Consider the following 25797-nt stretch of genomic DNA (forward strand, 5'->3'; position numbering starts at 1 on the left):
TCTGTAGAATGACGTGAGTATAGATGTGCAAAGTCCTCAGTATCCTCAGAAAGTAGAGGTGTTGGAGACCTTTCTCGACTGTGTAGGATACTGTGAAGTTGTGCGAGATGTGCACTCCTAAAAATTTGAAACAGCTTGCAGATTCCACTGCTGTACTGCCGATATAAAGTGGGGGAGGAGGTGTGTGAGTGGTGTGAGTTCTCGTGAAGTCGATAACCATCTCCTTGGTCTTGATGACATTATTCAATGCTGCCTTTGTTAGTGATGCTTAGCCTGAAATTGAGTAACTGGACACAAGAGCTATATATAAGATGAGTGGGCCAGCTTCGTTGCTTGGGTTAAATGGACACTCGAGAATATTTTATATCAGTTAAGATTAAGATAAACTTTATTTGTCACATGTACATCGAAATATTGAAACATACAGTGAAATGTATCAATGACCAACATGGAATGAGAACATACTGGGGACAGCCCACAAGTTTTTCCATGCTTCCAGTGCCAATACGCATGCTCATAACTCACTAGCCCTGAACCTGTATGCCTTTGCAATGAGGGAGGAAACCATGCGTTCACGCATTCACAGGGAGTTGGGTACACCCTCCTTACAGGCAGCGCCGGGAATCGAACCCTGATCAGAGATTGCTGGCACTGTAAAGCGTTACATTAACTGCTGTGCCACCATGCTGCCCACTAGCTATTGAACTATGTAACCACTTCTGACTGCTGTTTGATCTTCCTTTAGACTCAGAACAAACAATATGGCATGTTCCGAGAGGCAATGAAACAGTCCTTACCTTTCATGCCGAACATGGCACTGAGGTTTTATAATCATTCACTCACCCCACTTCTAAAAATAGGAGATTATCACCGAAGGACCAAGAATAGAAGAAATGAAAGGGCAAATGAGATTTTGACATCAGCCACGTCACTCTCCACTGAAGTTAGTAACGGGCTATCCATAAAGTCTACATCTTCATCTGGGAAGCTCACTTAATGGGAGGTGTATGTAAAATGCACTGTCACATTAAAAAAAAATGTGGTTTTATACTTAAAGTGCTAAGAGAGTTTAAAATTGTTTAAAGAGCTCAGAAGTGTGATGTTTACATTGGCCAGATTGTAGAATGCAGTGAATAATGAAGTGTTAGATTAGTATCAAATTACACACAGCGATGATGAGGAACAGCGTCGCAGCTATTTAAAACGCTGGCAAATTCCACGGATTGTACTTTGCAGTGGAAATATTCAATGTCAGGATTCAGCTCAAAATAGTGCACAACTCCCTGGTCAAACTGGCAGAGAGGGCAATATTACTCCATCCCCCCCCCATCAAGATCGGTAGGTTTGGGTTGGGTAAGGCAGTAAAATGGCGAAACAAATAAAATCGTGTTTTTTTGTCATGTGCAGAAGGTCGGTTAGGTACAGGTATAATGAAAAACTTGCTTGCAGCAGCATCGCGGCTACATAGAACATTACAGCACAGTACAGGCCCTTCAGCCCACAATGACAAGCTGACATTTTAACCTTCTCTAACCCTTCTCTCCTACATAGCCCTCTATTTTTCTATCATCTATGAACCTACCTATGAGTTTCTTAAATGCCCCTAATGTATCTGCCTCTGACGCCATCCCTGGCAGGATGTTCCACCACTTTCTGTGTAAAATGCTTACCTCTGATCTCTGATGTCCGCCCCCCCCCCCCCCGGTACTTTCCTCCAATCACCTTAAAATGATGCCCTCTCATGTTATTTATTTCCGCTCTGGTAACAAGTCTCTGAGTACCTACTATCAAAGCCTCTTATCATCTTATACACCTCTATCAAGTAACCTTTCATCCTCCTTCACTTCAGAGAAAAGCCCCAGCTCACTCAGGCTTTCCTCATTAAACATGCCCTCTAATCAAGGCGGCATCCTGGTAAATCTCCTCCGCACTTTCTCTAAAGCAGACGAGCGGAACTGAGCACAATACTACAAGTATAGTTATCTTGTGTTCGTCCATTCGGAAGAGAGAGTGAGACTGACACTGTGCAACTCTCCCTCACTTAAATCCAAATCACACGCTAGTCTCGACACCATCATAAGTGAGGGAGAGTTGCGCAGCGTCAGTCTCACCCTCTCTTCCCAATTCCCATCCGGGTCCAGTGGCAAGACAGAGTCTAGACGGCTGGAGATGGGACTAGGTGCAGTGAATGACCAGGACGTCTTCTGTCTCATGTCCTGCTCTACACGTTCCACGACGCTTGCAGAGACCGCCTTCTTGACCGTTGGACCTTCCATTGGTCTCGTCCGCTCAATCCGCCGGAGTCTGTCTCCACGTGCTGGGAGAGACAACTCCCTATCTCACCGAGGGTTTGAGACCCGTCGTCTACCCTCACCTGGTTTAGCCGGCTTGTCGAAGCCGTTGCCCGGGGTGTGGCCCCTGTCGCGTGCAAACAGCTACGGGGAGCCACAGGTGAGAGCTGAGTGCCAGGTGGGGACCAAAGGTGGACAAACCACCTTGAAAAGGACGCAACACATTCCCCCACCAGAGCTGCTACCCCATGACACCCCATACACCCCACAAGTCCAGTTATATATGTATAGAGAATATAAATTGTGCATAAATTAAACATAAAATTATTCAACAGGGTGATAAAAAATCTGAAAAAGCAAGACTAGTACAACCTTGACTTCACAATCTACCTCTTTATGATCTTTCACCTTATTGTCTGCCGGTACTGCACTTTCTCTGTAGCTGTCACACTTTATTCTGCATTCTGTTATTGCTTTACCTTGTTCTACCTCAATGCACTGTGATATGATTTGATCTGTGTGAACTTTACACAGGTCAAGCTTTTCACTGTATTTCGGTACAATGTGACAATAACAATCTAACATCAACAATCCTACAGAACTCTGCAGCAGATTGGCTTCTCCTTCAAAGCCAATGTCTCATCCAATTTACAACCTCAACTTAATGCTGAGTGACTGAACCTTCTTGACCAACCTCCCATGCGGGACCTCATCTAGTACCTGCCAAAGTCCTTGTAGACTACATCCACTGCCTAGCATTCAATCAGAGGATGGTGAATCTGTGGAATTTGTTGCCACAGAAGGCTGTGGAAGTCAAGTAATTGGATGTATTTAAGGCAGAGATGGACAGGTTCATGATTGGTTATGAAATTAAAGGTTATAGGGCGAAGACAGGAAATAAGATTGATAAAATCTGCCATGATGGAAAGGTGGAGCTGAAAATGGACTGAATGGCCTAACTCTGTTCCTACACTACATCGTCTGGTCTTATGATAGTCGTTTAGGAAATGGATGTATTCTTGGGGAAGGTTTCAGTTTGATAAATTTATGAATTACTAGGGCTGAAAGTTTTGCCTTCTGGGTGTTTTGCTGCAATGTTTCCTGTTACCCAAGACTTGTAGAAAGAATTAGATTTCTGAATTAAAGATGCTGCCTATAATTTTACAAAAGAATTGTAAATAGAATATTTGTAAGTCAAGGAATATCAATTTTAGTTATAAATCCAAAATTCTTTTATTTACAAATAGAAAAGAAAGAAAGGTTAGCTTTGTCTGTCATATGTACATCGAAGAATGCAGTAAAACATGTTGTTTTTGTCAGCGACCTGTGCTGTCTGAGGATGTGCTGGAGGCAGCCCACAAGGGTTACCGTGTGTAACGCTCAGTTATATTGGCTCATATATGTCTAGGGGAAATCCCACCCAGCACCTGCCTCAACGCTTCCCACGGAGTCGGTCGCCGCCCGAATCAATCCCAAACATCAATCATCAGCCAGCACACCCAGTACGTTTTACCAAGTACACTTTATAGATATTACTAATTCTATGGCATTAATATAAATTCGAAACAGAAAAGGAAGTAATGAAAAAAGGCGCCAACACTTATCAAAGTCCAAGTTCTTCGCGCGCAACCATTGGAGCTCAATCGATTCCGGACGACTCCCGGCTCAGGAAAACCCGGAGTGATCAACCGGAGCCTTTCCGCACGTCCGCGGTCCTCCCCATCTCTCCTCCGACTCCCCGTCTCCCCGCCGACTCCCCGTCTCTCCTCCGACTCCCCGTCTCCCCGCCGACTCCCCGTCTCTCCTCCGACTCCCCGTCTCTCCTCCGACCCCCCGTCTCTCCTCTGACTCCCCGTCTCCCCTCCGACTCCCCGTCTCTCCTCTGACTCCCCCCCCAAAAACCCGCCCGCCATCCTCCCCGTCTCTCCTCCGACTCCCCATCTCTCCACCGACTCCCTGTCTCTCCTCCGACTCCCCCCAAAACCCCCGCACGTCCTCTGTCCTCCCCGTCTCTCCTCCGACTCCCCGTCTCTCCACCGACTCCCCGTCTCTCCACCGACTCCCCGTCTCTCCTCCGACTCCCCCCTAAAAACCCGTCCGCCGTCTCCCCGTCTCTCCTCCGACTCCTCCGACTCCCCGTCTCTCCTCCGTCTCCCCGTCTCTCCTCCGACTCCCCGTTTCTCCTCCGTCCTCCCCGTCTCTCCTCCGACTCCCCGCCAAAACCCCGTCCCCAGTCATATGATACAGCATTATCATCCGAAAACAAAACAATACGTGACCACCCACTGGCTAATAGCACCCTGCTGTCTGTATTAACCCAAGCAACTGTCTAGCTGGAGACTTTCTCAGCATTTAACATAACAAAGAAGCATTCCCCAGTATAACATAACAAAGAAGCCATTTTAAATTTAACATACAAAAAAGACCCCATACATATGCTTTCTGCGTCACAATTTACCAACCCTAACCCGTACGTCTCTAGAATGTGGGAGGAAACCCAGGTGGTCACGAGGAAAGCACAGAAACTCCTTACAGACAGCAGTAGACATTGAACTCCAATCGCTGATTGCTAACTCTGTAAAGTGTTGTGTTTCCCTCTGTGTTACAATGCCGACCGTAGTGCACTGTTCTAATACACATCCCCTAAAGTCAATGCAATGATGGCCATCGATTTCTAAAATTTTCACCATCATTACATTGAATTTTTGGGGATATGCATTTTGGATTTATGAGTTTATGAGCAACGATAAACTGCAGTTTGCTACTCCCCTTGTACCAGAATATCCCTGATGCATTTGTCCCAGCTGTCACACTGTACAAGGACAATCTGATGGTGTAAATAATAATGGCAAGCAGTCATTTAATGGCTGTTTGACGTAATCGCTGTGATCATCTCCTGCTGCTTCTCTAATGTGTTATCCTTGCTGACACCCCCGCAGAGCCCAACAGCTATCGATCAATGGTGGGGAGGACTATCAACGGGAGCCGGCTAGGGAAGGACTACCTTCAGCTCAAGAGCCTGCTTCAGTCCGTCCGCTTCTACACAAAAGCCAGCCTGTACGGGCCAAACATAGGCCGACCCCGGAGGAACGCTGCAGGTCTACTGGATGGGTGAGTTCCCAGCTACCTGGTCTGAGATCCTCCTCATCTATGGTAATGATTTGGATGATAATGTGATCAACTGGACCACAAATTTCAGAGAAGCCAGAGTGGTAGTAGACAATTACCTCTCTGACTAGAGGCTTGTAACTGGTGATGTGATCGGTGCTGAGTCTGTTGTTTTTTGTTATCTATATTCATGACTTGGATGAGAATTTGGTAAATTGGATCAGAAAATTTGCAGGTGACATCAAGATTAGAGGAGTAGTGGACAGTCAGAAAGGCTATCAACTTGCAGTGGGATTTGGGCCAGATGGAAAAATGGCAGGTGGAATTTAATGAAGACAAGTGTGAGATGTTGCATGGTGGGAGGACCAACCAGGGTAGGTCTTCCACAGTGAGTGGTAGGGCACTGAGACGTATGGTAGGAACAAAGGGATCTTTGAAACCAGATCCATAATTTCTTGAAAGTGGAATCACTGGTAGATAGAGTCATAAAGAGAACTTGGCACATTGGTCATCACAGGAGTTGGGATGTTTTGTTGAAGTGTATAAGAAGTTGGTGAGGCCAAATTTAGAGTACTGTGTGAAGTTCTGGTCACCTACCTACAAGAAAGATATTAATAACATTGAAAGAGTACAGAGATAAGGATGTTGTTGGGAGTTGAGGGGCTGAGTTATAGGGAGAGGTTGAGTATTAGGACTTGATTCCCTGGAGTGTGGGAGAATGAGGGGAGATTTGATGAGATATACAAAATTATGAGGGGTATAGACAGGATAAATACAAGCAGGCTTCTTCCCTTCAGGTTGGGTGAGATTAGGACATGTTAAGAGTGAAAGGTGAAATACTTAAGGGGTCGAGGGGAATCTTCATTCAGGGGTTGTGCGAGTGGTGGAATGAACTGCCAGCAGAAGTAGTGGATGTGGGTTTCGTTGCGATATTTAAGAGATTTGGATGAATACATAGATGGGAGGCGTCTGGAATGCTATGCGGATCGACGGGACTAGGCAAAATATCAGTTCAGCATGGACTAGATGGGTCGAAGGGCCTTTTTCTGTGTTGTAGTGCTCTATGATTTTACGACTGTGACTGGATGGAGACTGTTTACTCCACCACTTCCAAGTTTACACCAAACAGCAGAGGGCTAACTGCCCACCAACTGCTGCATAATATTCACTCGCCTTCCAGCACAAGGATGTCATTAAGCTGGAAAAGGTACAGAAAAGATTCAGAGCAATGTTCTGGGACTGAAGTGTGAGTTATGATGAGAGACTAGATAATCTGGTACAGTTTTGCCTGGAGTATAGGAAGCTGAGGGGCACAGATAGGGTGAATGGTCACATTGCAACACATACAAAATGCTGGAGAAACTCAGCAGGTCAGGCAGCATCTACAGAGAGGAACAAACAGTCAGTGTTTTAGGCCGAGACCCATCATCAGGATTGGAAAGGAAGGGGAAAGAGGGAATTTTCTTCCTTCTTCCTTTCCTGTCTAAATGAAAGGTCATGGCCCGAAGCGTTGACTGCTTACTCCTCTCCATAGATGCTGCCTGACCTGCTGAGTTTCTCCAGCATTTTGTATATATTGCACTGGATTTCCAGCATCCATAGAATCTCTATTGTTTATGAATGGTTTCAGTCTTTTCCCCAGGGTGGTGTAAATACACACTAGAGGAGCTAGGTTTAGGGAGAGAGGGGTAAGATTTGAAAGGGACCTGGGGAGGCAACATTTTCCAAACTGAGGGTGGTAGGTATGTGGATCGAACTGCCAGAGGAATTCGTAAAGGTGGGTACAATTACAAAGTTTAAACACCATTTGGATAGGTACATGGGTAAGAAAAGTTTAGAAGGATACAGGTCAAACCCTGACATATGAGACTTGTTTGGATAGATGTCTTGATCAGCATCAGCCTGGATGAGTTTGGCCGAAGAGAGTGTTTCCAAGTTGCATAACTTTGTGATTTCTTTTAGCTAACTTCCCAGCAACAATAACTCTAGCTCTGGACAAGCAAAATGGCTTGTTCCCCAAATTAAAGTCCTACATAAACATTGCATTATGTGAAATAATACTCAATAGCTGTGAAACAGATGTTTTTGTATTCATAGAACATAGAACAGAACAGCACAGTCCCGACCCTTTGGCCCACAATGTTGTGCTGAACTTTTAACTTACTCCTTCACTCAGATTCAGCTCATTACCCTCTGTTTTTTACATCCATGTGTCTATCTAAGAGTTTCCTAAATGTCCCTAATGTATCAACCTCTGCCACCACCAGTGTATTCCAGGAACACAAACCTTTCTGTGTTTTAAAATAAAACTATATTTGACATCTTGCCTAAATTTTCCTCCACTCACCTGAAAAGGATCTCCTCTGGCATTGGCCATTGTCACTCTGGGAAAAAGTAAGTGGCTCCCTCGATACTTCTCATAACCTTGTACACCTCCATCAAACCATCTCTCATCCTCTGTCGCACCAAAGAGGAAAGCCCTTGCTCACTCAACCTTTCATTCAAGTGAGATCATTGCAAAGGCATTTATTATTATCCGGGTGCTCCTGATGTTCTGAGGCCATCTGGTTTATAGGTTAATGGAACTGGAGTTGGAGTTGGTTTGTTATTGTCACATGTACTGAGAAAGAGTGAAAGTTTTGCTTGCACACTAGTCATACAGATCACATAATTACACAGTGCATTAAGGTAGAGCAAGGTGCAACAATGCAGAATAAAGTGTAACAGCAACAGAGAAGGTGCAGTTTGAGTAAACATTAATGTGCAAGATGAGAGGAGAAGAGTTAGAGAGAGACCGCGGGGCATGCTCCACATATGAAATGTCCTTCAAATCCAACAGAAGTTATAGATCAGCTGTATGGCTACGGGACTGGTCATATTTAGCCCAGATCAGTTCCGAACAACAGATTTCCCTCTCTGTGGTAAACCAATGTGTAATGCCCTGATTAAGATTATTACCGCTATGCTGTGAGGTAGTTTATATTAGCAGTTTTCTGTAAAAGCAGTGTGCCATGCTGGAAAGTGTGCTTTGGCTTCAGCTAAGATAATGACTCATGTTGTCCAACTTAGGAATGTGAGTCAGCCAATCAGGATTGTAGGTTGTGAGAGAAGGTTCTAGAGAGCTGTGGGAAAGAGTTTTCTGAAGGACAGTAGTCTGGTTCGTGTTTTTTTTGGGCGGGATATGCGGTAAAGAGAAGATCAGGAGAGGCGGCTGTGGGATTAGATCCGATGGGAAGACACAATTGCAAGGAGTGTTTCGCAATATGAAGGAGTCCAAGCTGGGAGGCTCTGCCGGTGGTTGGTGATGAGATTTCAGCTCCGTGAGTTGCAGTTATACCTAACATTTGGAAGAGACGAGCTCCAACGTTCATGTGCACATTTAAACTGGTTTAACTGTAATGGACCCTTCATTATCTTTCTTTTCTTTCTTTTGATAACTGTTTGATAAAGCTGAAATTCTTTATAATTTTATGAGGTGTACAATCTGTTATTTCTTGCCGACTGATAATCGTGCATGGGCAGTATTTACGCAGCATTTGCTCAGTTGAGGATCCGTTAATCAGAACATCCCAATTTTCCTGTTTGGTTGAATCCCAAATCATATCGACCCTTGGCAGAGTTATCTATTGAGCCAAGTTTACCTACAAGCTCTGGTGAGAGGGTTACAAATGTTAGGACTGTTTCATGGTTGCCAAACTTTTATTTAATTACTTGAATCAAAGTTCAGTGTATCATTCAGTCAGTAGAAATGCTGCCTCAGTGCACCAGAGATCTGTTTCCCTTGGGCACTGTCTGCGTGGAGTTTGCATGTTCCCCCTGTGACCAACGTAGTTATCTTTAGGTTCTCCAATTTCCCCCCAAAGATGCACAGGTTGATTGGTTAAATTTCCTCTAGTGTGCAGGTGAGTGGTAGAAACTGGGGAGTGTGGATGGGAATGTGCAGAGAATAAATAGGGATTAGTGTAGGACTGGTGTAAGTGAGTGGCTTGTGTCAGTAGGACAATGGGCAGAAGGGCTTGTTTCAGTGTTTCAATAGAATCAGAATCAAATTTATTATCACTGACAAGTGCTGTGACATTTGTTGTTTTGCTGAAGGAATGCGGTGCAATGTATGAAAATATTACTATTAATCACTAAAAACAACATGAGTAAATGGCGCTGAAGAGGAAAAGTGAGATAGTGCTCACGGATTCATAGACCATTCATAAATCTGGTGGTGAAGGGGAGGAAGATGTTCCTAAAATGTTGAATCTCGACTCCTTCAGGCTCTTGATGTTGGTAATGAGATCATGAGAAGAGGGCATACCGCGGAGGCTGAGACACCTAGATGATGGGTTCCACCTTTGTGACGCACTGCCTTTTGAAGATGTTCTCGATGGTGGGGAGATTTGTGCCATGATGGAGTTGGCTGACTCTGCAGCCTCTTTCAATCCTATGCATTGGAGCCTCTTAATCTTAATCTGACTGGTTGCATCAGGCAGTGATGCAACAAGTTAGACTAAGGTTCAAAATGTGGCTTTATTTGTCACTTGTACATTGAAACATCAAAACATGCAGTGAAATGCGTCGTTTTGCGTCAATGACCAACACAGTCCGAGGATTGTGCTTCAGGCAGCCTAGAACTGTCACCATGTTTCGTGCACCAATATAGCACACCCACAACTCACTAACCCTAACCGCACATCTTTGAAATGTGGGAGGAAACCAGAGCACCCAGAGGAAACCCACACAGTCTCAAGGAGAATGTACAAACTCCTTACAGATACGATGGGAGTTGAACCCCCGAAAAGTGATCATCGGTAAAGTGTTGCTAACTGCTACAATACTGTACCGCCCCTGTTAGAATGCTCTATAAAATTTTTCTAGCGTCTTTGATGATATACAAATCTCCTAAAACTCCAAATGAAGTATAACTGATAATGTGTCTTCTTCGTGATTACATCACTATGCATAACCCTCCGGCCAAATTTCTGAGTTACCCTGGTGAGATTTGAACTCTTACCTCCAAGGTCAGTTCTCCATTTGGTATTCCAGTAACTTAACCACTAGGCTACTCTGTGTATAGCTGTGCCTCTTGCACGGCATCTGGTCATCACATGACTCTTCCCAGCTCGTCTGGGTCACCTTTAAACAATTTTGGTCTTCCGAGCATTGACCCAGACTTGCTTTCTGTGCTGGGAATCAGTCTGTGAGCTCGGAGCAGGGTCGGTGGGAACCTCTAGTTTATAGCAAGATGCAAGTCACAAGTGTTTTATACAAATATCCACTTCAACTTTCTTTCCTGTCCTAATGAAGAGTCTTGGCCTGTAACATTAACTGCTTATTTCCTACCATAGATGCTACCTGACCTGCTGAGTTCCTCTTGCATTTTGTGTGTGGTACTTGGGATTTCCAGCATCTCTTGTGTTTAGTGTTAGGGAAAGACAATTTACATTCAGGCTGAAGACATCTCTGGATCCCCTCCTCCTTCCCTTTCTTCCATGGCCCACTCTTGTCTCCTGTCAGATTCCTTCTTCTTCAGCCCTTTACCTCTTTCACCTATCCCCTCCCATCTTCTTCCTTCATCTCCGCTCACCATCCACCTACCTTCCCCTCTCGCCCGGTCTCAGCTCTCACCTGCCAGCTCTCCCAACCTTCTTATTATGCTTCTGCCCCCTCTCCTTTCCAGTCCTGATGAAGGGTCTCGGACTGAAACTATGACTGTTTATTATTCCCCTCGATTAATTCTGCCCGACCCACTGAGTTCCTCTAGAAGTTTGTGGGTTGACCTCATCCTGCTCCATCCTGTTACTCCACCATCTCCAAAGGCCCCGATGTATTCTGGAATGTGGCAGTGTTGGTAAATTGGTAAAATTAAAATGGTAAACAAGAGAGATTCTGCGGATGCAGGAAATATTGAAACCCACACAGACACACACACACACACACACGCACGCACGCACACACACACACACACACACACACACACACACACAATGTTGGAGGAACTCAGCAGGTCAGGCAGTATCCAGGGAGGGGAATAAATGGTCAACTTTTCAGGCTGAGACCCTTTATCAGGACAGTTGGTAAATTGGTTTATTATTGTCATATGTATTAATGCCATCCATACAGGACATTTCATTACAATGGTGCATTGAGGTAAGACAAGGAAAAAACAAATACAGAATGCAGAATATAATTTATAGTTACAGGAAAAGTGCAGTGCAGGCAGACAATAAGGTTCAAGGAAGTCAGGGATCCATCTTATCGTGGATCTGAAGCTGATTCATGGACCTCTTACAGCAGCATCTGAACGCTCTAGAGCAATACCACTGGAGATCCTGGTGAAATATTTTGAGGATCAGCTGGAAAGACGGATGCACTAACACCAGCGTACTGGAGGAGACCAGCCCGAATGGCGTCTTCACCACGATAAAGCCAAACCAACCCGAGGGATAGGTCATAGGTCATCTGGATGCCTAATTCAAACAGATCCTTTACTCCCAGTTGAAGGAGGGTCACTGAGTCCCTGGTGGGTAAAGGAAATGCTTCCAAGATAACATCAGGGTCACCCTGAAGAAATTCAACATTGCATCTAAAAACTGGGAAGACATTGCACTCAATAGATACACCTGGAGAAGAAGTGTTTGGGAGGGAGCTGTGCTACACGAGGACAAGCTCCACTGTGTCTCAGGAAAGAAGCCACAGCTGCAAAGAGAACCTGAACAGCCAAGACTCAACCACTAACCCAGGCACCCTCACTCTTGCCCACACTGCACCAGAATATGAGGATCCCGACTGGCCATTACAACCACCTGAGGACCCACCACCTGACACAACCTGCGGAGAACATCATGCTCAACTCGAGTGATCGCACAACAACCCTCTCATCGTATTAGCAGGATTGAAGCTGTCCTTGAGCCCGGTGGTATGTACTTTCAGGCTTTTGTATATTCCGGTGCGTTTGGATGACGAGTGGGGAGAAGAGAGACTGTCAGGATGGGAGGGGTCTTTGATTACGCTACCTGCTCTACCGAGGCAGCGAGAAGTGCAAACAGAGTCCATGGAGGGGAGGTAGGCTGTTTTCTGTGATGCGCTGAGCTGTGTCCGCAAACTCTCTGCAATTACTTGTGATCACGGTCCGAGCTGCTGTCATACCAAGCCGTGGAGCATCTGGATGGGACACTTTATGTGGCGCATCGATAAGTGGTAGCTTATCTGTCTCAGCATTTGGACCCTACCCCCTCCCTGCAATACCAGCTCTGAGGGAAGTGGCCCCTTAACAGCACAATGTTTCAGACTTCAAAAAAGTACAGCCTCTTTCAAATCTGCTGCTCAACAGGAAATGTTTGACAATTACCAGTAACTGGTAAATATCACCTTTGAAAGGCCATGTGCGCTATGGGATTTTCCATTTACGACCATGAAATTCCTCCTTATAACCACCCACCAAAGAGCGAATATTGACAGTGCTCTCGCTGAAAACAGATGTGTTGCAAAGCTTGTGTACGGGGTGTTTGCGGGAGCTGGTCACCCTCGGTATGAATATTTTCGAAGTTAAATTGTACTTTGGAAAGCTTAGGATCTGTTTCTTCAAAGCAGCGACATAAAGAAATCATGCAGCGTGAAACAGACCCTTCGGCCCATTGAGCCAATGCCAGCCATTAACCAACCACTTATACCAATCCTACACTAATTCCATATTATTCTCCCCACATTCCCATTCATTTCTCCCAGATCACTCTGGACTCGGGGCAATTTACAGTGGCTAGTAAAGGTACCAGTGGAAGAGAACTGGAGTGCAGGAGAAGGCTCAGACAGTCACAGGAAGGACATGCAAACTCCACGTAGACAGCACCCGAGGTTAGGGTGGAGCTCTGAGGCATCAGGTGTATTAGCTGCAGCCCTGTGCTAATAGTATGGGCACATTGTCCAACAGCGAGATCAAGTGTTTGATTCAAGAGTCATAGAGCACTACACCACTAAAACAGGACCTTTGGTCCATCAGATCTATGTCTTCTGCCTAGTCCCATCTACCTGCATGTATACCACCAGCCCTTCACACCCCTCTCATCTATGTGCTTCTCTTAAATGTTACAATTGCACCTGCACCTACCTCTCCCATTGGCAGCTCGTTCCACACTCTCAGCACCATCTGAGTGAAGAATTTCCTACTCAGATTCCCCTGAAATATCTCACCTTTCACTCTAACCTCTATTTCTAGTCTCACCCAAACTGAGGGGGGAAAGAACCTGCTTGCATTTACTCCTCATAATTTTCTTTACCACTATAAGATCTTCCCGCATTTTCCCGTGCTCTAGGGATTAACGTCCTAACCCTTCCCTATAACTCAAGTCCTCAAGTCCCAGCAACATCCTCATAATCATTCTTCTGACTACAAACAGATAGCTCTGTTCTGAGTTTTTATTCTTGGTACATTATCTGAGGGTGGCGGGGTGGAGTTACGTCTCTACCAAAGGAGGTATAAGGTGCCCCTTTCCTCCAGCAGGCCACCCTTGGGCAAAGTGTGGCACTTGCTTAGCCCCCTAGTCAGGGTCACGTGAAGCCATGGGAGCAGGTGGCGGATGGTCGGATGAGCAGCTGGTGCATGTCACAAATCCTGGTTATGTGACCACTGACACCAGGCAGACAATCTCTGAAGAGTATTGATAATGGCTGGGGTCACCTGTCTTGCAAACACAATGGCCAGAAGAAGGCAATAACAAACTGCTTCTGTAGAAAAATTTGCCAAGAACATTCATGGTTATGGATAGACCATGATGGCCCACGTCATACAATGTGGCACATAGCGGACAAACAAACCATATCTGGCTGCCAAACATCTAAGTCCTGTCAGCTTCTTCCCGTGATGGAGGGACTTTGATGAACATTGGCTAAGAGCAGAGAACTCTCCTTGTCTACCCATTTCTTCTTACACTCACCCCAGACCCCATCGCCCACACACTCCCCCACTATGTTCTGACCCCAGTTGTTCCAACGGTCCCCTCTGCCTTCCTCCCTGCAATCACACTGTGACTGTGTAAAGTTTTGCTTAGGCTGCATTCACAAGTACAGTACATTGAAACATACAGTGAAAAGGCATCGTTTGTGTTGACAGCCAACACAGGATGTGCCCGCAAGTGCCACCTCACATTTCTGGCGCCAACCTAACATTGTCCTGCAGAACAGCACATGCAGTTGCAACAAAGCAATAACAACAACAAAACAAAAAAACAACAGCAGCAAGGCCGGCCTCTTTCCTCCATCCCACCCACCCACCCACCCACTCACACACAGACAGGCTTCCAAACCCAGGTTAGGCCTCCTCTGGGTCTCCAACCTCCAGACCCTAGCCCAGACTTACAGACATCAGGCCTCTGACTTCCAGATCTGCTGACTCAGGGACTTTCACCATCTGGATTTGCACAGGCCTCTGAACCCAGGGCTCGCCGACCTGGGATTCATCCCCGGCCCGGAGTCGCAGACATCGGGCCAGATCAAGTCCCGAGCCTAGGGTGGTCAGGACCATTTCAAGGTCGGGGCTGAGTGAGTGTTCAGTACAGAAAACTGCGGAAGAGTTCAGTCAGAATCAGAATCAGGTCTCTTATTCCTGACCTAAGTCATGAAATTTGTTGTTTTGCGACAGCAGTACTGTGCAAGACACAAAAATCACAAAATAAATAAAAAGTGCAAAAGATAGATAATGAGAGGTAGTGTTCATGGGCTCAGAGACTGTTCAGAAATTGATGACAGAGGGGAAGAAGCTATTCCTGATTCATTGAGGGTGGGTCTTCGGGCTCCTGTACCTCCTCTCTGGTGGTAGTAATAAGAAGAGATGTTGAGGGTCCTTCGTGATAGGGATTGCCTTTTCGAGATACCACCTCTTGAAGATGTCCTCAGTGGTGGAGAGGATTGTGCCCGTGAAGGAGCTGGCCGAGTCTATGACCACTGCGGTCTCTTCTGATCGTGTGCATGAGATGCCCCATCTTCCACTGAGTGTTGTAACCTGGCGGAAGTTGCCAGATGGACACCAAGGCCACAGCTCAGCCTTGCCCCTTGATCTCTCACCGCCACTCCCTGCCATAGGACCTCCTGGATTTTCATAGAAATGATTAATAAAGAGGTTCAATGTTAAAACAGAGAGAGGGGACTAATTGGGATGGTCTGTGACCAAGATATGAAGAGAGTGATTAGTTTCCTGGTTGTAGATCTGCCTTTCAGTCACCTTTTGCAATGACAATTACACCCCTGATGTTGCCATATTCCACTGCTGTGCTCTCTCGATGGAACAAGTGAACCTCAGCTTACAAAAGGCCAGGAAGCAGGCCATTCAGCCCACCGAGTGCATGTTGACCCTGAAACACCCACTTATTTGCATTTATCCCAGTATTTAGAATTCTCCCCACATCCTCAACAAATTCCCCCAGATTTACAACATCAAAGTGTGAGGAAGTTTGCCACTGGTCCCATTGGCTTGCTCAGCCATTGAAGGATATAGAATATTGAGACAACTGAGACAGTACAGCACAGGAAGAGGCCCTTCAGCCCATAATGTCTGTCCTAAAGATCTAAAACTTTGACAACCTTTCATGAATGTGTAGTGGAGAGTATATTGAGTGGCTGCATCACAGCCTGGGATGGAAACACCAATGCCTTGAATGGAAAATCCTACAAAAAGTAGTAGATTAGGACAAATACATCACGGATAAAGCCCTCCCAACCATTGCATACATCTACATGAAATGTTGTCGTAGGAAAGCAGCATCCATTATCAGAGATCGTCACCAACCGGGCCATCCCATGCTCTTTTCTGGTTGCTGCCATCAGGTAGAAGGTACAGGGATCTCAGGACTCAAACCACCAGGTTCAAGAACAGTTATTACCCCCTCAGCTATCAGGCTTTGAACCAGAGGGGATAAGTACACTCAATTTCACTTGTCTTGTCATTGAAATGTTCCCACACCAATGATCTCTATCTCTTCTTCTTGTTATTTATTGCTATATATTTATATTTGCATTTGCACTGTTTCTTGTCTTCTGCACTCTGGGGGCTGATTTTTCATTGATCCTGTTATAGCCACTATTCTATAGATTTGCTGTGAATGCCGACAAGAAAATAAATCTCAGGGTTCTATATGGTGACATATATGAACTTTGATAATAAATGTACTTAGAACTTTAAACTTTGAACAAGTCGTTCAGGTGTTTCTGAACTTTGAACTTTTCTATCAATTCTCCCCTCAGCTTCCAATGCTCTAAAGAGAACAATGCAAGTTTTCTCAAGTTCTCCTCATAGCTAGTAACTTCTAATCTAGTGAGCATCCCAGCAAACCACTCCAAAGTCTTTGTCTGGAAATATAACAGCTTGGTATGACAACTCTGCACGTGACCGCTAGAAACTGCAGTGTTGTGGACATATCACAGGAACCATCCTCCCAGCTATAGGCTCTGTCTATACTTCTTACTGCCTCATTAATTGCAGCAAACATAATCATAGTCATCCAGACATGACATTCTCTCTTCTCCCCTCTCCAACTGGGCAGCAGATACAAAAGCCTGAAAGCATGTACCGTCAGGCTCAAGGATGGTTTCTACCCTGCTGTTATAAGACTCTTGAACAAAATATTGTACAACAAGGTGAACTCTTCACCTCACAAATGACCTCATTATCATTTTCCACTTTATCACTTCCCTGCACTTCAGATTTTTGGTATCTTTTACACTTTATTCTGCTCGATGCACTGTGTAATAATTTGATCTGAATGAACAATATGAAATACAAACTTTTCACTGTATCTTGGTATATGAGACAATAATTAACCAATAGTAATAAGACCATAAGACATAGGAGTAGAATTAGGCCATCTGGCCCATCGAGTTTGCTCTGCCATTCAATCATGGCTGATCCTTTTTTTTTCTCCTCTTCAACTCTAATTCCCGGCCTTCTCCCCCGTAACCTTTGATGCCATGTCCAATCAAGAACCTATCAATCTCTGCCTTAAATACACCCAACGACCTGGCATCCACAGCTGCATGTGGCAACACATTTCACAAATTCACCACCCTTAGGAGAAAGAAATTTCTCTGCATCTCTGTTTTGAAAGGGTGCCCCTCTATTCTGAGGCTGTGCCCTCTTGTCCTAGACTCTCCCACCATGGGAAACATCCTTTGCACATCTACTCTGTCTAGGCCTTTCAACATTCGAAAGGTTTCAATGAGATCCCCACTATTCCTTCTGAATTTCAGTGAGTACAGACCAGAGCCATCAAACGTTCCTCGTATGATAACCCTTTCATTCTTGGAATCATCCTTGTGAATCTCCTCTGGACCCTCTCCAATGCCAGCACATCTTTTCTAAGGGGCCCAAAACTGTTCACCACACTCAAGGTGAGGCCTCACCAGTGACTCATAAAGCATCAGCATCCCATCCTTGCTCTTGTATTCTAGACCTTTTGAAATGAATGCTAACATGACATTTGCCTTCCTCACCACCGACTCAACATGCAAGTTAACCATCAAGGTGCTCTGCACAAGGACCAAGTCCTTTTGCATCTCAGATTTTTGGATTTTCTCACCATTTAGAAAATAGTCTGCACATTTATTTCTACTACCAAAGTGCATGACCATGCAGTTTCCAACATTGTATTTAATTTGCCACTTTCTTGCCCATTCTCCTAATTTGTCTCAGTCCTCTGCGTTCTACCTGTTTCCTCAACACTACCTGCCCCTCCACCAATCTTCGTATCATCTGCAAACTTGACAAGAAAGCCATCTATTCCATCATCTAAATCATTTACATTCAGTATCAAAAGAAGTGGTCCCAACACCGACACTGTGGAACACCACTAGTAACGGGCAGCCAACCAGAAAAGGATCCTTTTATTCCCACTTGCTGCCTCCTGCCAATCAGCCAATGCTCTAACCATGTTAGTAACTTCCCTGTAATTCCATGGGCTCTTAACTTGGTAAGCAACCTCATGTGTGGCACCTTGTCAAAGGCCTTCTGAAAGTCCAAATATATAACATCCACTGCATCCCCTTTATCTATCCTACTTGTAATCCCCTCAAAGAATTCCAATAGGTTTGTCAGGCACTATTTTCCCTGAAGGAAACCATGCTGACTTTGTACTACCTTGTCCTGTGTCACTAAGTACTCCATCACCTCATCCTTAACAATTGACTCTAACATCTTCCCAACCACTGAGGTCAGGCTAACCGGTCTATAATTTCCTTTCTGCTGCCTTCCTCCTTTCTTAAAGAGTGGAGTGACATGTGCAATTTTCCAGTCCTCTGACAACACACCAGTGTCCAATGATTTTTGAAAGATCATTTCTAATGCCACCACAATCACTAACGAGAGATTAGCTTACTAGCTTACTAGCTCTTCTTTCAGTTAGTCCTGACGAAGGGTCTCGGCCCAAAACGTCGACTGTACCTCTTCCTAGAGATGCTGCCTGGTCTACTGTGTTCACCAGCAACTTTTATGTGTGTTGCTTGAAATTCCAGCATCTGCAGAATTCCTGTTGTTTGCGTTTAGTTGCTCTCCGTAGGTTTGTAAAAACTTCCCAATCCTCTGTCTTCCCACTAATTTTTGCTTTGTTGTATGCCCTTTCTTTTGCTTTTACAATAGCTTTGAATTCCCTCATCAGCCATGGTTGTACTATTTTACCATTTGAATATTTCTTCATTTTTGGAATACATGTGTCCCGGATCTTCCTCATTTTTCCCAGAAACGCATGCCATTGCTTTATTAGTATGTTAGTATATGTTAGTAATGCCAGTGCTAATATATCATTCCCCTAACGGGATAACTAGAACTACAGACAGTACTCCAAGTGCAGTCAACCAAAGTTTTGTACAGTTGCATTGTGACTTCCTGATTCTTATACTCTACCCCCATTGTGATGAAGGCAGGGCCCTGTTGAACAGAAGCTTGTGGCTGAACTTTACTTAAGTCCCATTCACCTTACCAGCTGCAGATCGCTGGATTCCCTTTATGTCTAAAAGCTGTCATCACTGTCTGGACTATGCTCAGCGACAGGGCCTTGCTGCCTCCCTGGATAGAGAATTCCAGTTTCCACTGCCCTCTGGCTAAACGGTATAAAGCTGCTTTGCATTTTGAGTGCAAAGAATCGCAGTGGGTGTTAGCGTTACAACCCCCGTTCAGACATGGTGAACAGCGAGCACGGAGCCTGAGGCCTGAGCCTTCCGGTTGCAACACAACTGGTCCTCAGCCGTTCCTTGTTTGTCCAGCCAGGTCTAGGCACAGGACTGAGCAAGTGTGCAAAATACTTGGGGACAGAGACCAGCTCAGCCAGGCTTTCTCACGGAAGGCTGGATCTCATCAGGTTGATGCCAGTGGCGAGGTAGACTTCTCCTGCCTTTCTTCAGCCAGAGTGCAGAGCACTCGAAGGGTTAATGCACAGAGAACTCAACATAGCCACAGGCTGATACAGAATTTTCTTATAAATCAATGGGGTTTTTGGAAAAGCAACTCCTTGGTCCTCATTCTAATGAAAACCATTAACACAACAAGGTTTTCAAATCAGCCCTCTCTTTAACTCGTAATTTAAAACAACACACTTCAGCAGATTTTTTTGTGCTTCCGTTTTGGAAAGCCAAAATTAAATGGTGCTTCCTCTCTGCATCTCCTTCTGTTCAATTATTGAATGCAAGCAGTGCGGGAGACACTGACTCATTCCCGATGACTAGGACCAGTGGATAGACACTCGTCGGGGGTAGCTTCCCCATGCAGAAGCTGGTGAGGTGTTTGTAATGAACTGCCAGAAATAATGGCTGAGATTAGCACATTAGCAACATTTAAAAGCCATCGAGATAACTAAAGAGAAGCTTCTTGGGAAACTGAAAGGTCTGAAGGTAGATAAATCGCCTGGACCAGGTAGTGTGCACCCCAGAGTTCTGAAAGAGGTGCTGAAGAGATCTTGGAGGCATTAGTAATGATCTTTCAAGAATCACTAGATTCTGGAATGGTTCCAGAAGACTAGAAAATTGCAAATGTCACTCCATTCTTCAAGAAGGGAGAAAGGCAGAAGAAAGGAAATTATAAGCCGGTTAGTCTAACCTCAGTAGTTGGGGAGATGTTGGAGTCGATCGTTAAGGATGAGGTCTCAGGGAACTTGGAGGCACATGATAAAATAGCCATAGTCAACATGGTTTCCTCATGGAAAGATCTTGCCTGACAAATCTGTTGGAATTCTTTGAGGAAGTAACAAACAGGATAGACAACGGAGAATTGGTTGATGTTGCATACTTGGATTTTCAGAAGGTCTTTGACAAGGTGCCACACCTGAGGCCAATTGACAAGCTATGAGCCCATGGTATTACAGGAAAGATTCTAGCATGAATAATGCAGTGGCCAATTGGCAGGAGGCAAAGAGTGGAGTAAAGAGAGCCTTTTCTGGTTGGCTGCCGGTGACTAGAAGAGTTCTACAGGAACAGGGTTGGGACTGCTTCTTTTTATATTACATGTCAATGACTTGAATGACTGAATTAATGGCTTTGCTGCAAAGTCTACAGGTGATGTTAAGATAGGTGGAGGGGCAGATAGTTTTGAGGAAGTAAAGAGGCTATAGAAGGACTTAGACAGATTAGGAGAATGGACAAAGAAATGTCAGATGGAATACAGTGTCGGTCAGTGTATGGTCATGCATTTTGGTAGAAGAAATGAAAAGGTTGACTATTTTCTAAATGGAGAGAAAATACAAAAATACTGAGGCACAAAGGGACTTGAGAGTTCTTGTGCAGGATTCCCTAAAGATTAATTTGCAGGTTGAGTCTGTGGTGAGGAAGGCAAATGCAATGTTAGCATTCATTTCAAAAGGACTAGAATATAAAAGCAAGGATGTAAAATGCTGAGACTTAATAAAGCACGGGTGAGGCTTCACCTGGAGTATTGTGAGCAGTTGTGGGCCCCTTATCTTAGAAAGGATGTGCTGTAGCTGGTGAGGATTCAAAGGAGGATCACAAAAATGATTCCAGGGTTGAATGGCTTGTCATATGAAAAGCGTCTGATGGCCCTGGGCCTGTAGAATTCAGAAGAATAACGGGAGACCTTATTGAAACCTATAAGATAGTGAAAGGCTTTGATAGAGTGGATGAGGAGAGGATGTTTCCTGTGGTGGGAGAGTCTAAGACCAGAGGACACAGCCTCAGAATAGAGGGCATTCTTTTAGAACAGAGATGAGGAGAAATTTTGTTAGCCAGAGAGTGGTGAATCTGTGGAATTTTTTGCCACAGGCAGCAGTGGAGGCCAAGTCTTTATGTATACTTAAGGCAGAGGTTGATAGGTTCTTGATTGGTCAGGAGTGAATGGATATGAGGAGAAGGCAGGAGAGGAAAACTGGATCAGCCATGATGAAATGGCTGAGCAGACTCGATGGGCTAAATAGCGTAATTCTGCTCCTATATCTTATGGGCTTATAAATACATGGAGAGGAGTCACACACAATGTGCTGAAGAACTCAGCAGGTCAGGCATCTTTGAGGGAAATGAACTGTCGACATTTCCGGCCGAGAACCTTAAATCTTGTGCTGTGCAATTTTTTGCCCAGTGACAACAAAGCATGCACACTGAATAATTTATTCAATAAAAACTGTATAAATAAGCCAATTCTAAAATCTGCAGACAAATCATCGTTAACTCCACGTTGTCAACATCGTACATGTCAGAAACCAGAAAAGGAAATGTGATTGTGTACAATCATGATATATATTTAACATGCCAACAAGGTAGAACATGACAACCTTTTGTATGCAGTTTAAATTTCTTTGTGCGCTAGTAGCAAAAGGTGTGTGCATGCACATACCTTAGGGGGAACGTTGAGTGTATCTTGGAGTGTACACTCCATGGACAATTTGTTATTTGTACCTAATAAAGTGACCACTAAGTATACATTTGTGATCCTCTGCTGTTGTAGCCTATCCACATCAAAGTTTGATGTGTTGTGTGTTCAGCGATTCTCTTCTTGCACACCACTGTTGTAATGCCTAACTGTCAGCTTTAACCAGTCTGCCCTTTCACCTCTGACCTCTTTCACTAGCAAGACATCTTCACCCACCAAACTGCCACTCCATTGATGTTTTTTGTTTCTTACGCCATTCTCTGTGGACTCTAGAAACTGCTGTGAATGAAAATCCCAAGGGATTAGCTGTTTTTGAGATACTGAAACCACCCCGTCTGGCACCAACAACCCACAATCAAATGTCCTGACTGGTTCAAGCTGACAGGAAGGTGACAGTAACTGAAATAACTACCCATTACAACAGTGGTGTGCAGAAGAGCATCTCTGAATACACAACACATTGAACGTTTTTGAGACATTATAAATGTTGTTACTTCAATGTACTCGTGTTATTTCTTTTGTGTAATATAACAATAAAAAGATTTGAAAAGAAAGAACACATTGAACATTGAAGCTGATGGGTTACAGCACCAGAAGACCACACTGGGTTCCACTCCTGAATCTAATAAAGTGACCACTGAGTGTATCTTACCATACACTACCTTAAGATTCACTTTCTTGCAGACATTTACAGAAAAATAAAGAAATACAATAAAATTTACAAAATTATTCAGGCAGCATGGTGGCATAGTGGTTAGCATAATGCTACTTTTTTTTTAGGCATCCATTAGTCTCATGAGACCATGGATTTGTGCCTTGGAAGGTTTCCAGGGTGCAGGCCTGGGCAAGGTTGTATGGAAGACCAGCAGTTGCCCATGCTGCAAGTCTCCCCTCTCCACGGCACCGATGTTGTCGAAGGGAAGGGCACTAGGACCCATACAGCTTGGCACCGGTGTCGTCGCAGAGCAATGTGTGGTTAAGTGCCTTGCTCAAGGACACACACGCTGCCTCAGCCAAGGCTTGAACTAGCGACCTTCAGATCACTAGAGGAACGCCTTAACCACTTGGCCACGCGCCAACGTGCCGTAATGCTACTACAGTGCTAGAAACCCAGGTTCATTTCCATTGCTGCCTGCAAGGAGTATGTACATTCTCCCCATGACCGCATGTCTTTGCTCTGTGTGATTCAGTATCCCCCCACTTTACTGAGATGCACAATTTGGTATCTTAGTTGATCACGTGGGTGTAATGGAGTAGTGCTCGGTCATTGGACAGGAGGACCTGATACTGTGCTCTATCTTTAAATCAAATAAATAAATATAGAATCACAGGCAACCAACTTTCGTAAGAAATCAAATTGTGCAAATAATGAAATAACACCGAGAATGTGTTTTAAAGAGCCCTTGAAAGTGAATGTAGGTTGTAGACGATGGGCTGAATGGCCTGTTTTGCCACTGTATCTTGGGTGGCGGGTTGAAGATACGTCTCTACCAAAGGAGGTGTGACATGCTCCTTCCCTCTGCTAGCCTGCAAGTCACCCTTAGGCAAGGTGTAGCAGCTGCCTAGTCCTCCCGATCAGGGTCACGAGAAGCCGTGAGAGCAGGTGGTGGATATCAGAAGTCCTGGCTATGTGACAGCTGATGCTAGACAATCTCTGAGGAGTATTGATAATGGCTGGCGTCACCCGTCTTGTAAAGACACTGCCCAGTAGAAGACACTGGCAAATCACTTCCCTAGAAAAAATTGCCAAGAACAGTCATGGTCATGAGAACACGATCACCCACATAATGGCGACGATGATGAAGACCTTGGATAACTCTTTTACCATTTGGCTGAAATAGCATTGTGAGGAGCAGTGGTTTAACATGCAAAGAGCTGGAGGAACTGAGCGAGTCAGGCAGCATCTGTGGAGGGAAATGGAGAGTTGGTCTTTCAGACTGAGAGAAAGAGGGATGGGGAGATAGCCAGTATAAAAGGTGGGGTGAAGTGTGGAGCAAGAGTTGTCAGGTGATAAGTGGATCCTGGTGAGGGGTGGGGAAGGGGGAATGAAGTAAGAAGCTGGGAGATGATAGGTGGAAGAGGTCAAGGGCTGAAGAAGAAGGAATCTGGAAGGACATAGAAGAAACACAAGGAGGAGGTGATAGGAAGGTGAGTAGGAGGATGAGAGGGAAACCAGAATGGGAATCGAAAAAAGAGAGAAGGGGAAAGGGGGAGGGAGAATCAGAATCAGGTTTAATATCGCCAGCATATATCGTAAAATTTGTTAACTTTGCGGCAGCAGTACAATGCAATTCATGTATAGAAAAAACTGAATTACAGAAAGTATATATATTAAATAGATAAGTTAAAATGAAGAGCGCAAAAACAGAAATTTAAAAAAATAGTGAGGCAGTGTTCATGGGTTCAGTGTCCATTTAGAAATTAGATGGCAGAGGGGAAGAAGCTGTTCCTGAATCACAGGGTGTGTGCCTTCAGGCTCCTGTGCCTCCTTAGTGATGGTAACAATGAGAAGAGGGCACACCTCGCCTTCTTTATAGCTGCATCAATATGTTGCGACTAGGTTGGCTCCCCAGAGATATTGACACCCAGGATCTTGAAGTTGCTCACTCTGTCTTTTTCCAGACCCTCTATGAGGATTGGTTTCTGTTCCCTTGTCTTACCCTTTCTGAAGTCTATAATCAGCTGTTTGGTCTTACTAATGTTGAGTGCAAGGTTGTTGCTATGACACCACTCAACTAGCTGGTATATCTTGCTCCTGTATGCCCGCTTATCACCATCTTTCTTTGAGCATTTTGAACACATTGATCAAAATCAGTAGGATAAAAACCATTTAATGGCAGTAGACTCACCAGCAGCATATGTAATATTTCTTGACAAGATTTTAAACAAAAGGATTACAATGGACAAGAAAATCCCAGCATCAACATTTAGCCAGGTTGGCCATTTTTCCGTAATTATACATTGAACTAATGTGTAAATCTTCAAATCCTCTATTTTCCAAAGTATTTCACAAGGGTAACCAATGTGATTCAGATGTACATTGGCAAGTACACTATTTATTTACCAATAAGTACTTGGCTTTAATCATGGTTCTACATTGATTCTGAATTATCTTAGGGAGGAATCTCTATCTGTGAATGTATATGTAACTTTCTGTCAACTGCATCTGCCTATTAGGGAGTGTGTGTGTCCATTAATGTGTATCTGTGTGTGTGTCTCTGCATCTCCCTGCCTCTGTGTGTGTGTGTGTGTGTGTGTGTGTCTTAAACATCTGTGTGTACGCATCTGATTCTGTACGTTTCTCTGTGAGTGTGTATACTTACTGAATGAATGATCGAATGACAGAGCAGATTTCATGGGTCAAGTAGTCTAATACTGATTGATTGTCTTATCGCCTATGGGGTGTGTGCATGCGTGTGTGTGTGTCTGTGTGTGTGTGTGTGTGTGTGCATGCATGTGTGTGTGTGCGTGTGTGTGTGTGCGTGTGCGTGTGTGTGTGTGCATGCGTGTGTGTGTGCGTGTGTGTGTGTGTGTGTGCGTGTGTGTGTGTGTGTGCGT

At 44.7% G+C, this 25797-nt stretch overlaps 1 protein-coding gene across 1 annotated transcript in view; it reads left to right on the forward strand.

Moving 5' to 3' along the window:
- hpse2 (heparanase 2) overlaps positions 1 to 25797 on the forward strand; it is a 480230-nt gene that overhangs the window by 200676 nt on the left and 253757 nt on the right. The window contains exon 5 of the mRNA XM_063072085.1: positions 5231 to 5402. Within this exon, the coding sequence (XP_062928155.1) occupies positions 5231 to 5402 (172 nt within the window). The remainder of the gene's footprint in view (positions 1 to 5230; positions 5403 to 25797) is intronic.

Source organism: Mobula hypostoma, chromosome 19 (genome assembly GCF_963921235.1).
Source record: "Mobula hypostoma chromosome 19, sMobHyp1.1, whole genome shotgun sequence".
NCBI classification, from domain to species: domain Eukaryota; kingdom Metazoa; phylum Chordata; class Chondrichthyes; order Myliobatiformes; family Myliobatidae; genus Mobula; species Mobula hypostoma.